This window comes from Salvelinus sp. IW2-2015, linkage group LG14, assembly GCF_002910315.2.
Source record: "Salvelinus sp. IW2-2015 linkage group LG14, ASM291031v2, whole genome shotgun sequence".
NCBI classification, from domain to species: Eukaryota; Metazoa; Chordata; class Actinopteri; order Salmoniformes; family Salmonidae; genus Salvelinus; species Salvelinus sp. IW2-2015.
Window position 1 is genome coordinate 25,636,382 of NC_036854.1, and position 16,317 is coordinate 25,652,698.

At 46.7% G+C, this 16,317-nt stretch overlaps 1 protein-coding gene across 1 annotated transcript in view; it reads right to left on the reverse strand.

Annotated features, from left to right (window-relative positions):
- Positions 1-4,806: 4,806 nt before the first annotated feature.
- The window catches only part of LOC111973466 (collagen alpha-1(XV) chain-like), a 48,598-nt gene continuing 37,087 nt past the window's right edge, over positions 4,807-16,317 (reverse strand). Inside the window, exons 24-31 of the mRNA XM_070446784.1 lie at positions 15,993-16,137; positions 15,837-15,892; positions 15,384-15,515; positions 10,374-10,421; positions 10,140-10,169; positions 8,701-8,901; positions 8,483-8,598; positions 4,807-5,850 (exon numbers count right to left, since the gene is read on the reverse strand). Of these exons, the coding sequence (XP_070302885.1) occupies positions 5,649-5,850; positions 8,483-8,598; positions 8,701-8,901; positions 10,140-10,169; positions 10,374-10,421; positions 15,384-15,515; positions 15,837-15,892; positions 15,993-16,137 (930 nt within the window). The 3' untranslated portion in view covers positions 4,807-5,648. The remainder of the gene's footprint in view (positions 5,851-8,482; positions 8,599-8,700; positions 8,902-10,139; positions 10,170-10,373; positions 10,422-15,383; positions 15,516-15,836; positions 15,893-15,992; positions 16,138-16,317) is intronic.

The following is a 16,317-nucleotide window of genomic DNA, read 5'->3' on the forward strand; positions in this document are numbered from 1 at the left end:
CAGCTGTAGCCTACTAGTTACCCCACATTAGAATGAATGTTAACTTGCGACAGCTGTAGTCTACTAGTTACCCCACATTAGAATGAATGTTAACTTGCTGAACACTGACAGCTGTAGCCTACGAGTTACCCCACATTAGAATGAATGTTACTCTGCTGAACACGGACAGCTGTAGTCTACTAGTTACCCCACATTAAAATGAATGTTAACTTGCTGAACACGGACACGCACAAAACCTTAAAACTTACTCCAAATATGATGCTTTCGCCAATCATGAAAAGAGCTTGTGGAGTTGTGAAAATATTCTCTCTTCTTCTTCTTCTGTATGCTCTTCTTCTTCTTCTGTATGCTCTTCTTCTTCTTCTTCTTCTTCTTCTGTATGCTCTTCTTCTTCTGTATGGTCTTCTTCTTCTTCTGTATGCTCTTCTTCTTCTTCTTCTTCTGTATGCTCCTCTTCTTCTTCTTCTTCTTCTGTATGCTCTTCTTCTTCTTCGTTATGCTCTTCTTCTTCTTCTGTATGCTCTTCTTCTTCTTTTTCTTCTGTATGCTCTTCTTCTTCTTCTGTATGCTCTTCTTCTTCTTTATCTGTATGCTATTCTTCTTCTTCTTCTTCTGTATGCTCTTCTTCTTCTTCTTCTTCTTCTGTATGTTCTTCTTCTTCTTCTGTATGCTCTTCTTCTGCCAGTAGCGAATTACATTTTGAGGTGGTACCCGGGGTGGCCAATCAGATGTCAGGGGTGTCCAGTGCCACCCCAGACACCCCTCTGGCTCCGCCCCTGTTTGCAGGGTAAGGAAACGAATGTTTAATTTAGTAATTTTAGTAGTCTTTATACCAATCCAGACTTTTATTATAATATCACATTGCTACAGACTTTATTCTAATAGCAGATTACTATAGACTTTATGATAATACAGAATACTACAGACTTTTTGTAAGCCGTGTTGGACTGGGGGCATGTGTTAACCAGAGCAGTGAGAAATATGTGCAGAACCACTAAAGTCCTTATGGCCTACTACACAGGAACTGCCTACAGAAAATAAAGTGCCCTTTACTTTGTGGGCAGCCATTAAATTAGCCGGAACTCAATGATTGAGTCACATTTAATTTGAAATGCCATTGTAACTGCTGGGAGCACGCTTTGGAACTGCTGCAGCCCCCACGTCTTGTACTCCATTATAATCACTGTTGTGTCAGGAAACTCTTCCCCCGCTTTTATTGTGGTATGACCCACTCACAAGACAAATGAAAACTTATTTGAAAGAAAGTGTAACACTGGCTGCGTTTACACACGCAGCCCAATTCTGTTCTTGTTTCCACTAACTGGTCTTTTAACCAATCAACATCAGATCTTTTAACATCCTCTAATTTTCATAGCTGATCTGAATGGTAAAAAGACCAACTGGTGAGAAAAAATAAATAAACATCTGAATTGGGCTGACTCTGAAAACGCAGTCTTAGGCAACAGTAAGGCAGCAAAACAGTTCAAATTCGGCAATGTGGTTTACACATGTATGCCGAGCATCGTCGCTCTCCCTCACTGCGCCAGGGTGGAGATTACAGAATAAGTAGTCACGGCTATATTTAGAGGGAGAAAACTGCGCGTGAAGCCCAGTCATAACCCACATTACCCTTTAATGAGCATGGAGCGCCTGCCATAATCACATTCTCTCTGCTAATGCAAACAAAGCAGGCCCTTTCCGACTGTTTAGAAATGCTACAGTAAGGCATGCTACAGAAAGTTATGCTAGAGTAAGCTATGCTACAGTAAGGTATGCTGAAGTAAGGTATGCTAGAGAATGTATGCTACAGTAAGGTATGCTACGGTAAGTTATGCTAAAGTAAGGTATGCTAGAGAATGTACGCTAGAGTAAGGTATGCAAGAGTAAGGTATGCTACAGTAAGGTATGCTGAAGTAAGGTATGCTAGAGAATGTATGCTACAGTAAGGTATGCTACAGTAAGGTATGATGAAGTAAGGTATGCTAGAGAATGTATGCTACAGTAAGGTATGCTACAGTAAGGTATGCTAGAGAATGTATGCTACAGTAAGGTATGATGAAGTAAGGTATGCTACGGTAAGGTATGCTACAGTAAGGTATGCTACGGTAAGGTATGCTACAGTAAGGTATGCTACAGTAAGGTATGCTACAGTAAGGTATTATACGGTAAGGTATGCTACAGTAAGGTATGCTACGGTAAGGTATGGGTCACAGAGAAGTAGATCTACTGTAGAGAGAGTGGTTCGATTTATTTCTTTAAAAGTCCATCCATCCTTCCTCCCTTCCTTGAAGTAATCACTGATTAAATATTGGATAGGTGAATGCAAGGGCTGTCATCTGTCCAGTCATTTCTAATTACTGACTACTTCAAGGCAGTGGAGGCTGCTGATGGGAGGACGGCTCATAATAATGTCTAAAACGGAGCAGATGGAATGGCATCAAACACATGGAAACCATTCCGTTCTGATCAATACCAAGAGCCTGTCCTCCCCAATTAAGGAGAGGAGAAGGGAAGGATTCAAACAGGGCCTGTGTCTCTGTAAAGCCCCCTACTGGAGTAAGGGGGAATTGCTAAAGACCCCGTTGAGCCTCCACACCAGTACCAAATTGACTACCATCACTAATTGACTCAGAGGCCTATCGCCTCTGACCAGAGAACATTGGCCGTCATATTCTGTTAATTTCCCGATGACTCTATGTGTTCAATCACCACCGTTCGTCGACACCCATCAGGTGATCAACAGCACCCAGTGTCACGGGAATGCAAAGAATATCATCAAGGACCTCAGCCACGGCCATTTCACCCCGCTACCATCTAGAAGGTGTAGACAGTAGAGGTGCATAAAAACTGGGACCGAGAGACTGATAAACAGCCTGTATCTCTAGGCTATCAGACTGTTAAACAGTCATCACTAGCCGGCCTCCACCCAGTACCATGCTCTGAACCATGATGTTTTTCAGCGGCAGGGAATGGGAGACTAGTCAGGATCGAGGCAAAGATGAACGGAGCAAAGTACAGAGAGATTCTTGATGAAAACCTGCTCAACAGTGATGCGGACCTCAGACTGGGGCAAAGGCTCACCTTCCAACAGGACAATGACCCTAAGCACACAGCCAAGACAATGCAGGAGTGGCTTTGGGACAAAGCTCTGAATGTCCTTGAGTGGCACAGCCAGAGCCCGGACTTGAACCCGATCGAACATCTCTGGAGAGACCTGAAAATAGCTGTGCAGCAACGCTCCACATCCAACCTGACAGAGCTTGAGAGGATCTGCAGAGAAGAATGGGAGACACTCCCCAAATACAGGTGTGCCAAGCTTGTAGTGTCATACCCAAGAAGACTTGATGCTGTAATCGCTGCCTAAGCTGCTTCAACAAAGTACTGAGTAAAGGGTCTGAATACATATGGAAACGTAATAATTCCATTATATTTATAAACAAGCAAAAATGTCAAAAAACTTGTGACGTCATTATGGGGTGTTGTGTGTAGATTGATGAGGGAAAAAACAATGTAATACATTTTAGAATAAGGCTGTAAAGTAACAACATTTGGAAAAAGTTAAGGGTTCTGAATATATATACACAAGCTCACAGAACGGGACCGCTCAGTGCTGAAATGCGTAAAAACCATCTGTCCTCACTACCGAGTTCCAAACTGCCTCTGGAAGCAATGTCAGCACAATAACTGCTTGTCGGGAGCTTCACAAAACCGTTTTCCATGGCCGAGCAGCTGCACACAAGCCTAAGGTCACCATGCGCAATGCCAAGCGTCGGCTGGAGTGGTGTAAAGCTCGCCGCCATTGGACTCTGGAGCAGTGGAAACGCGTTCTCTGGAGTGATTAATTACTCTTCACCATCTGGCAGTCCGACGGACGAATCTGGGTTTCGAGGATGCCAGGAGAACGCTACTTGCCCCAATGCATAGTGCCAACTGTAAAGTTTGGTGGAGGAGGAATAATGGTCTGGGGCTGTTTGTCATGGTTCGGGCAAGGCCCTTTAGTTCCAGTGAAGGGAAATATTTTAATGCTACAGCATACAATTACATTCTAGAGGATTCTGTGATTCCAACTTTGTGGCAACAGTTAGGGGAAGACCCTTTCCTGTTTCAGCATGATAATGCCCGCATGCACAAAGCGAGGTCCATACAGAAATTGTTTGTTGAGGTCGGTGTGGAAGAACTTGGCTGGCCTGCACAGAGCCCTGACTTCAACCCCATGAAACACCTTTGGGATGAATTGGAACGCCGACTACGAGCCAGGCCTAATCACCCAACATCAGTACCTGACCTCACTAACGTTCTTGTGACTGAATGGAAGCAAGTCCCTGCAGCAATGTTCCAACATCTAGTGGAAAGCCTTCCCAGAAGAGTGGAGACTGTTATAGCAGCAAAGGGGGGGGGGGGGGTCAACTCCATATTAATGCCAATGATTTTGGAATGAGATGTTCGACGAACAGGTGTCCACATACTTTTGCAATTGATATAGATTACAGTTGGATAACTGTTACAGTGCCATTTGGGTTGTTAATTGGCTTCGTTACGACAATTTCTATATATATATATATATATATAAAAATATATAAATGAAAAAGTGACATTTTACTGCATTATTAGGAGCTAGTAACATAAGGATTTCGCTGAACCCGTTATAACATCTGCTAAACTGTGTACGCAACCAATAAAGTTTGATTTGATTTTGATCTACTACACACGGCTGATTGGTTGATGATCAATATTGGTCTGTCCTTTAACCACAGTACAGCCTCGACGTAACTGGGCCAGGCTTTCAAAACAGATATCAGACTCAGATTATTAAGAAAAGGAAAAACATTTTTAATCAATAAGCACCAATGATTGTATAAAATATACTCACTTATACTGATCAAATCTCTTATGAATTTCATAAGTTATAAAAAAAAATTGTGGTGAATTTTTATGTGATTGGTGGAATTTATGTTGAATGAAGTCACATCTAACTAGCTACCTATCAAATCAAAATCATAGCGCCATAAAAGGAATGCTGTACAACAAAATTACAAAAAACTAAAACAGTCCCTGACAAACAATCTATAAATTACATACTTAACCTTAATCATTTGATTCATTTACGTTATGTGTAGTTACGGTATAAATAAGACGTTGAATTGAAATTAAATAGTGAGAGAAATTGTTGCTCGAATGAGAAATCACTGTACGTAGAAACACATCTAATATAGTGCATCAGCATTTCTTTACTGATTTCTTTACTGAACACCTTTGTAGAATATGGGGGTTATGCATGTGAAATGTGCTATCGGCCCTGGTCTAATGGAACAAACATCTCTTAAAGAATGACCTAATAGGACAAACAATAAACATGGCCAATCACTGGAAGACGAAAGGTAACATCTTGACTCGGAGAAACATCTGTAGTCAGAAATAATCTTGAAAGTTGGCTTGAAAAACTCCGCAAAGCCATGATTTGGAGCTGGTATCGACAGACAGTATCCGCTGTCTCATCTCAAGTCAATCAACCAACCAATCAGAGGATGGGAGAGGAGGAATATGTTGATGACAATGATGAAATGTTCATAAAGGAATGTACATATATTTACACCTTTCCAGAGTGATAAAATGAAAGCAGATGGATGGGAGGAAGACGGAGCGGTCTGTTAAACATGCTCTCTGGTCTCGATGCAAAGGACAATGAACTGGTTGTTACAGCTTTGTGCTTGCTGTCCCAGGAGGAAGCCTGAAGCTAGATTGGACGACTGGCCCATGATGGACATGTTGTCAGACTGCCACGAATTGCAGGACCGGTCTACCAACAGGTTGCCAAACGTATTGGAGCCATGCCAGATGCTCTTCTTAGGCCTGCGGGAGAGATAGATACATATATAATGGGAGAGTGTATGGATACAGCATATACAGAGGCACATGTACACATGTACACACATATTAAAGTCGTACTGGCATACATAACAGATGTTCACGCAAACACCAATAAGTGGTTTAAATCCCCTACCATGGAAAAATCTCTAAAAAACACACTTGAACTAATGTAGCCCCAAACTGAGCAGAGATACCCACCGATGTATGGATCGTTTTAATTCAATCTGTTCTCTTCTACCTTTCCTGGCTGGAAAAGTACCATGAAGTTCAAGTTTTATTTGTCACATGCACAAGTACAAGGCTTTAGAGTGTTGGGCCAGTAATGAAAGGTCGCTGGTTTGAATATCCAAGCCGACAATGTGAGCAAGGCACTTAACCCTAATTTACTCCAGGGTATCGCAGGATGGCTGACCCTGTAAAACAAGACATTTCAGTGCACCTATCCGGTGTGTGACAACAAACATTATTTTTGCAAGCGCTACCCAACAGTACAGTTATCAATATCAAAATAGTATAACTAATTAAAAAAAAAATATAAAAACAAAACAGGAACCTATATACAGGGTCAGTGCAGTACCAAAATCTACAATGCGCAGGGATCTGAATTTAGAAAACTGAATTAGAAAACTGAATTTGAATGGATGTGATAAATTGAATATATCAAACTTTGGTAAACTTGAAATTATAATTTGTAAACTTGATACACAGACTATGAATGCAGATGCTACCATATTGAAACTGAATATATACATTTTGAATTTAAAATATTAAATTACATTTAAATGGTATTTGAAAACTGAATGCAATATTAATTCATTCAAATCATGAAATTCAAGTTCTATTTATGAATTCAATGATTCAATTTGTGCAGTACAAATTCAAAGATATCGAATTAAAACGCAGTATCTTAATACAAATGTAAAAAATATTGAATTAAAATACAGTTTCCGTTGGCACTGAAATCTCTTCATACAGATGCGACCTCAACATAACAGATGACATCAATAGCCATATCCCTTTTTTGTGCCCAGGCTATATCTATTCATACACGTTCTCAAATAGACCTCGCCACAAAGTAGGAAAGCGTCTGTTTGAAAAACATCTATAAAAAAGCCACTTTGGAGCCACAATTGCCAGCCTCGAGTCTCTGGTTTGTTGGGGCTGATAAATTCAACGCGGCGGTATAGAAATAGAAGCAATAGAACGAGGGTGGACACAGCTGGCTCGCATGCGCCCGGGCCGAAACACACAGCGGTACAACCCTCAGGATTGCGGGTTGTGCTATCCTGCACTTTGTGGAAACAGCCATGTGTGTTCCCTCCATCCCTCATGCCCACGATCTTCCAAACCCACGTGTCAATTGGTGAAGCAGCTTTTGGGTCAGGCGGGAAGATGAGGGGTGGATGAGGATGTTTACCTAGTCTTTACTAATCAGACAGAGATATAAGATGTTTACCTAGTCTTTACTAATCAACAGAAGATATTAAGATGTACCTAACGTCTTTACTATCAGACAGAGAAATGAGATGTTACCTAGTCTTTACTATCACACAGAGATAATAAGTGTTTACCTAGTCTTCTACTATGCAAAACAGAGATATAAGAGTTACCTAGTCTTACATATTCAACAGAGATAAAGATGTTACCTGATTCTTTACTAATCAGACAAAGAGATATAAGATGTTTACCTAGTCTATTTACTATTCAGCACAGAGATATAGAGATTTGTTTATCCGTTTAGTCTTTACATTCAGACGAGAGTATATTAAGATGTTTACCTAGGTCTTTACTATTCAGACAGAGATATAAGAGTTTACCAGTGCTTACTATTCAACAGAGATATAAGATGTTTACCATAGTCTTTTACTAATCAGACAGAGATATAAGGATGTTTACTGTAGTCTTTACTATTCAGACAGAGATTATAAGATGTTTACCTAGTCTTTACTATCGACAGAGATATAAGATGTTTACCTAGTCTTTACTATTCAGACAGAGTATAAGATGTTTACCTAGTCTTTACTATTCAGACAGAGATAATAAGATTTTACCTAGGTCTTTACTATTCAAACAGAGAATTAAGATGTTTACCTAGTCTTTACTATTCGACAGAGATATAAGATGTTTACCTAGTCTTTACTAATCAGACAGAGAAATAAGATGTTTACCTAGTCTTTACTAATCAACAGATATTAAGATGTTTACCTAGTCTTTACTATTCAAACAGAGATATAAGATTTTACCTAGTCTTTTACTATTCAGACAGAGAATATTAAGATGTTTACCTAGTCTTTACTATTCAGAACACCAGAGATATAAGATGTTTACCTAGTCTTTACTATTCAAACAGAGATATAAGATGTTTACCTAGTCTTTTACTATTCAACAGAGATATAAGATGTTTACCTAGTCTTTACTATTCAGACAGAGATATAGTATGAGGTCAGCCTAGCTTCACCACTCAGACCCCCTACACACACACACACACACACACACCAACACACACACACAACACACACACACACACACACACACACCACACACACACACACACACCACACACACACACACACACACCACACACACACACACGCACACACACACGCACACACACCAGAAGGGGTCTGCCATTACGTCCCGTCCGTCGAAGGAGTAGATTGGGATGTTAGATGGGAATTTGCCTCCACCCCCAGTGAAGATGGACTTGTAGTTACTGAACAAAATGTCCCCCTGTGGATACAGAACGAGTTGAGTTGACTGACACTTCATTTTGTTTCAACGCGGCGGTATACACTGATCTTAGATGACGTTAGATGAGAGAGGTTGGCTTACCCTGAGGTTGGTTATGGGGTAGCTCTGTCTGAACCTCTGGGAGACCAGGTCTTTATTAATCGTCTGGATGTTTGAGGATACGAAGCCTCGGTAGCTGGCAGGCAGACCCATGGCCATGGCCTGTTCATAGCACCGCTTGTCTGTCATGTCGTCGCCACCAAAGTTCCCTGTGTAGGGTTGGTTCAGGGCCACCAGGTTGAGCTGAGGAAGAGACCGAGGATTAGAGATCCTCCATTTGGTGTGTATTCTAAGCCGTCACCTCATTCAGAGTGATCCTTCCACTACTCCAGGTGGTCAAGGTAACCAAACAAAACGTCATGACTGACATGTGGCGGCAGGTAGCCTAGCGATTAAATTAAATTTTTATGCTTGATCTGAAAATGTGGTCGGAGGCGTCGTATGGATGGTGTGACGCAATTGAGGGGCCTTTGGAGGCATGCAGGGGCCAAATTGAGGGGCCTTTGGAGGCATGCAGGGGCCAAATTGAGACCGTATCGGTGCGCCTCTCAAATGTTGTAACAATGCTGAGGGCTCCGCATTGACATGATTGGTTGACGGTAGGTGACAGCGGGAGGTCCTGTATTAACACGAACTCACTTCCTTGACAACTTCCTTCACAACAGCTCTGCTCTGCTCCACGAAGCACAAGAAGTCCTGCACGGCCAATGTAGACATCGGATTGACCATGCAGCGCCCTTTAAGAGCGTTGGGCCAGTAACCGAACGGTCGCTGGTTCGAATTCCTGAGCAGACTAGGTGAAAAACCTCCTGACGTGCCCTTGAGCAAGGCACTTCTCCCTAATTGCTCTGAATAACAACGTCTGCCAAATGACTAAAATGTTTTTTTTTAAATCATGTGCACGTTCACAAACACACACTGCAGTAAAACATGTTAAATCATCAACAGTATCATTCTCATCTCTCCAAGGTGTTGGTCTTGATACAGAATGGACTGTCTGCTACTGTGAAATGGAAATCTAAGTCTCTAAAACTCGAACCTGGGCTGTCCTTCAACGACAGCACACAGATAGTAATTTAATCTAAAAGTAGAATACTCAAACCACTGCTAAATCACATTTTGACTCCAGTTCATTTTGTGGCCAGACTTGAGCCAAACCAATGACTTGTTTTCACGAACAATAACAAAGGTTCAACTTTTTCCGCTCTGTTTTTCTCCTTTTTGTGTCTAGAAGTTTTCTAACTACTAACTAGGAAGCAGAAAGTTTAAATCATGTATTTTGATTGACTGTTTCTTGGCTCCAGTGCAAAGTTTCATAAAACAACCGGGTGAAACAAAAGTTAAAAGATGTGAGTAAGAATACAGAAGTGTAAATAAAGACTGTTTAAAAAACTTTATCGTTCCTCTATGAAATAACAACAGCTAACTTTGCACAGGTGCAAACGCTTAGCCAATCTTGTCTTTTTTGTCAACAAACTTACACCATATCTTCTGGCCGTGCCTGGCTGAGCCTAAGGGGGAAAACGTGTATTACTAACTGGATAACAAACATAAAAAGCAGCAATCACACATCATATTCTGCTATAATCATCCCTTATATGGAGGTCTACAATTCACTTTCACGTAAACAATCCATTGATGACAGTGGGAGACATGAGCAGAAAATGAATGCAGTTGAACATGTCCCATCCTCATCTCAACTCTACTGTCCTTACCTTGTCAGGTAGAGGGATATTGACTGGGCGGTAGATCAAGTTACCAAGCTGTGGAGACAGAGACACAGGAAAACACCAAACATATCAGATATATTCACGGGTCACAGAGACACTATTGACACATGAAGGACACGGACCAGAGACACATGGAGGACACGGACCAGAGACACATGGAGGAGAGGGACCAGAGACACATGGAGGACAGGGACCAGAGACACATGGAGGACAGGGACCAGAGACACATGCGAGGACGGGACCAGAGACACATGGAGGACAGGACCAAGACACATGAGGACCAGGACCAGAGACACATGGAGGACAGGGACCAGAAACACTGGAGGACAGGACAGAGACCATGAGAGGCACAGGGACCCGAGACCCTGGGGACAGGGACCAAGACACATGGCGGACAGGGACCAGGGACAATATGGGGTGAAGGTGAGTGTGGACGGTCTGCAGGAGACACAGATGTGTAGAGGGAGCCGATGTAGGACGTGGGGGTGGTGGGGATGGTGGTAGTGGGAGGGACAGAGCACACTGGGGACAGTGTGTTGGCCCAGAGACACATGTTGTGGCGAGTGGGTGGTGGTGTGTGTTGGGAGTGGGTGGTTGGTGGTGGTGGAGGGTGAGGCTGTTAGTGTTCCCTGCGTGTGAGACAATGGAAGTGTGAGTGACAGAACCAGAGACCACGAGGTGTCGGGTCGTGAGACACGGTATGGGTGTGTTGGTGGTGTTGAGAGGGACCCAGAGACACATGGGACGTGGACAGAGACACATGGAGGGAGACCAGAGACCACACTGGAGGGACAGGACCAGAAACACATGAGAGGACAGGGACCAGAGACACATGGGGAGGCAGAGACACATGGAGTGAGAGGGACAGAGACACTGGAGGAGAGGGACAGAGACACATGGGAGGAACAGGGACCGAGACACATGGGGACACAGGACCAGCGAACATGAGGACAGGACCGAGACACATGGAGGAGGGGCCAGGACACATGGAGGAAGGACCAGAGACACAGGAGGAGATGGAGGACACATGGAGGACAGGAACCAGAGACACATGGAGGACAGGGAACAGAGACAAATGGAGGACAGGGACCAGAAACACATGGAGGCAGGGACCAGAGACAGCCCGGAGGACAGGGACCAGAGACACATGGGGGAGCAGCCGAGGGAGCCAGAACACATGGAGGAGGGCCAGGACACTGGAAGGAACAGGGCCAGAGACACATGGAGGACAGGGACAGAGACACATGGAGGAGAGGGACCAGAGACACATGGAGGAGAGGACCAGACACATGGAGGACAGGGACCAGAGACACATGGAGGACGGGACCAGAGACACATGGAGGAAGGACCAGAACATGAGAGGACAGACCAGAGAGACATGGGGAGAGGGACAGAGAGACATGGAGGAGGGCCAGAGACACATGAGGACAGGGACCAGAGCACATGGAGGACAGTGGACAGAAAACTGGGAGGACAGGGACCAGAGACACATGGAGGACAGGGACCAAGAGACACATGGAGGACAGGGACCAGAGACACATGAGAGGGACCAGGACCAGAGACACATGGAGGACAGGGACCAGAAACACAGGAGGACAGGGACCAGAGACACATGGAGACAGGGCCAGAGAACATGGGGACAGGGACCAGGACACATGAGGACAGGGACCAGAGACAATGGAGGAGAGGGACCAGAGACCACATGGAGGAGAGGCCAGAGACACCCGGAGGACAGGGACCAGAAGGACACATGAGGACAGGGACCAGAGACACATGGAGGACAGGGACAGGAGACATGGAGGACAGGGACCAGAGACACATGAGGAGAGGGACCAGGACACATGGAGGAGAGGGACCAGAGACACATGGAGGAGAGGGACCAGAGACACATGGAGGACGAGGGACCAGAGACACATGGAGGAGGACCAGAGACACATGGAGGAGAGGCCAGAGACACATGGAGGAGAGGACCGAACCGGAGAGACAGGGACCAGAGACACATAGAGGACAGGGACCAAGGACACATGGGAGGACAGGACCAAGAGAGACATGGAGGACAGGACCAGAGAAGACATGGAGGGACAGGGACCAGAGGACACATGGAGGACGGGACCAGAGACACCATGGAGGGAGGGCCAGAAGACACATGAGGAGAGGGACCAGAGACACATGGAGGACAGGACCAGAGAAACCTGGAGACAGGACCAGAAACACATGGAGGACAGGGACCAGAGACACATGGAGGAGAGGGACCAGAGACACATGGAGGAGAGGACCAGCAGACACATGGAGGAGAGGGACCGAAGAACACATGGAGGACAGGGACCAGAGACACATGGAGGACACAGACCGCGACACATGGAGGACAGGGACCAGAGACACATGGGAGACAGGGACCAGAGACACATGGAGGAGAGGACCAGAGGACACATGGATGGGATGGACCCAGGACACATGAGGACAGGGACCAGAGACCAGGAGGAGACGGGACCAGAAACACATGGAGGACGGGACCAGAGACACCGGAGGACAGGGACCAGAGACACATGGAGGAGAGGGACCAGGACACATGGGGAGGGACCAGAGACCAGGAGGACAGGGACCCAGAGACACATGGAGGACAGGGACCAGAGACACATGGAGGGACAGGGACCAGAGCACATGGAGGACAGGGACCGCGACACAATGGAGGAGAGGGACCAGAGACACATGGAGTAGAGGGACCAGAGACACATGGAGGACAGGGACCAGAGACACATGGAGGACAGGCGAGACACATGGAGGACATGAACCGAGAAGACATGAGGGAGGGGACGAGAGACATGGAGGAGAGGGACCAGAACATTGGAGGACAGGGACCAGAGACACATGGGGGAGAAGTGACCAGAACACATGGAGACAGGGACCAGAGACACGGAGGAACAGGGACCAGAGACACATGGAGGACAGGACCAGAGACACTGGAGGACAGGGACCAGAGACCAATGGAGACAGGGACCAGAAACACATGGAGGACAGGGACAGAGAACATGGAGGACAGGGACCAGAGACACATGGAGGACAGGGACCAGAGACATATGGAGGAGAGGGACCAGAGACACAGGGAGGGAGGACCAAGAACATAGAGGACAGACCAGAGGACACATGGAGACAGGGACCAGAAGACATGGAGGACAGGACCAAGAGACATGGAGGACAGGGGACCAGAGACACATGGAGGACAGGGACCAGAGACACATAGAGGACGGGACCGGACACATGGAGGAGAGCACATGAGGAGAGGGACCAGGACACATGGAGGACAGGAACCAGAGACACATGGAGGACAGGGACCAGAGAACACATGGAGGAGAGGGACCAGAGACACATGGAGGAGAGGGACCAGAGGACACATGGAGGACAGGGACCAGAGAACACATGGAGGACAGGGACCAGAAACACATGGAGGACAGGGACCAGAGACACATGGAGGAGAGGGACAGAGACAATGGAGGGAGGGACCAGAGACACATGGAGGGAGGGACCAGAGACACATGGAGGACAGGGACCAGAGACACATGGAGGACACCGGACCAGCGACACATGGAGGACAGGACCAGAACCATGGAGGACAGGGACCAGAGACAGATGGAGGAGAGGACCAGACATGGAGGAGAGGACCAGAGACCATGGAGACAGGGACCAGAGACACAGGGAGCGACAGGACAGGAGACACATGGAGGACAGGGACCAGAAACACATGGAGGACAGGGACCAGAGATACCCGGAGGACAGGGACCAGAGGCACATGGAGGAGAGGGACCAGAGACATGGAGGAGAGGGACCAGAGACACTGGGGACAGGGACCAGAGACACATGGAGGACCAGGGACCAGAGGACACATTGGGACAGGGACAAGGGACACAGGAGGAGAGGGACCAGAGACACATGGAGGAGAGGACCAGAGACACTTGAGAGGACGGACCAGAGACACATGGAGACAGGGACCGAGACACATGGAGGACATGAACCAGAGAGACATGGAGGACAGGGACAGAAACACATGGAGGACAGGACCAGAGACAGATGGAGGACAGGACCAAGACACATGGAGGAGAGGACCAGAGACACATGGAGGAGAGGACCAGAACACATGGAGGACAGGGACCAGAGACACATGGAGACAGGGACCAGAGGACACATAGGAGGGACAGGGTCCAGAGACACATGGAGGACAAGGACAGAGAGACAATGGCAGGAGAGGGACAGAAGAGACATGGGAGGAGAGGGACCAGAGAACACATGGAGGACAGGGACCAGAACACATTGGAGGACAGGGACCAGAGACACATGGGGGACACGGACCAGGACATGGAGGACAGGGACCAGAGACACATGGAGGACAGGGGCCAGAGACACATGGTGGGAGAGGGACCAGAGACCACATGGAGGAGAGGACCAGAGACACATGGAGGACAGGGACCAGAGCCACTGGAGGACAGGGACCAGAGACAGATGGAGGAGAGGGACCAGAGAACATGGAGGAGAGGGACCAGAGACACATGGAGGACAGGGACCAGAGACACATGAGAGGACAGGGACCAGAGACCAAGACACTGGAGGGACAAGGACCAGAGAGACATGGAGGAGAGGGACCAGAGAGCATGGAGGAGAGGACCAGAGACACATGGAGGACAGGTACCAGAAACACATGGAGGACAGGGACCAGAGACACATGGAGAGGGGGACCAGAGACACATGGGGGAGAGGGACCAGAGACACATGGAGGAGAGGGACCAGAGACACCATGGAGGACAGAGACCAGAGACAGCATGGAGGAGAGGACCAGAGACAGCATGGACGGAGAGGGACCAGAGACACATGGAGGAGAGGGACCAGCAAGAGACACATGGAGGACAGGGGACCAGAGACCCACATGGAGGAGGGGGACCAGAGACACATGGAGGACAGGGACCAGAGACACATGGAGGACATGAACCAGAGATGCTACTGTACCAGGACCTCCTTCCATCCCTCTTGTACCCGGATGTAGAGTTTGCCTGTCCCCGTGGTGATGAAGCTCAGGGTCCCCTCTCTGCTGTTCATCGTCCTTTGCATCATGACCTCACTGGAAGGAAACGTCTCCATCTAAAGGAAAAACACAGGAGAGAAGCACCTTTTGAGACTGGAAGGAAATATCTGACTGTTTATAACACTGTAATTGTTGGGGAGACACGGGCCAGAGTGATTGAGGAGAGGACAGTTATTTTATCTCTAGACACTGGTCAGGGCAATTGAGGAGGACGGACATTTTATCTGTAGTGTGTCTGGGGTTATTTGATGATGGACGTGTGATTACGTAACAAGGATGACATGATGTTACAGGATTGATAATTGATGGCATGACGGGATGACATTATGATGTGATGGGGACGGATAAGTGATGGAATAACGGACAGACTGACTCACCATGGCAGAGGCCCCAGGAGGTCCAGCCGGGCCTTGAGGTCCAGGGACGGTCACAGCTGGAATTACAAAAATGGGAGACAAACAACGGTAACATTTTATTATGCGAAACTAGTCAGCCTATTTCACTATACAGCAAATTTCACAAAGGGTGGCCACACATCTTACCTGGAGAGGGTGCTCCGGGGTGACCGGGAGGCCCTTGGGGGCCTTGAGGGCCAGGTCTCCCATACCCCGGAGTACCTGGAGACCCGGGAACGCCTGGATGGCCAGGGGGCCCCATAACAGTTTCTCCTTGAGGGCCCTGAAACAGACCCAGTGCTTTAACAGATATTCATCTCTTGTCATTTTACCTTGAATGAATATTCATAGAACATGATGACTTATTGAACCCCGTGACTCTGTGAGGTTATTTAAACCCCGTGACTCTGTGAGGTTATTTAAACCCCGTGACTCTGTGAGGTTATTTAAACCCCGTGACTCT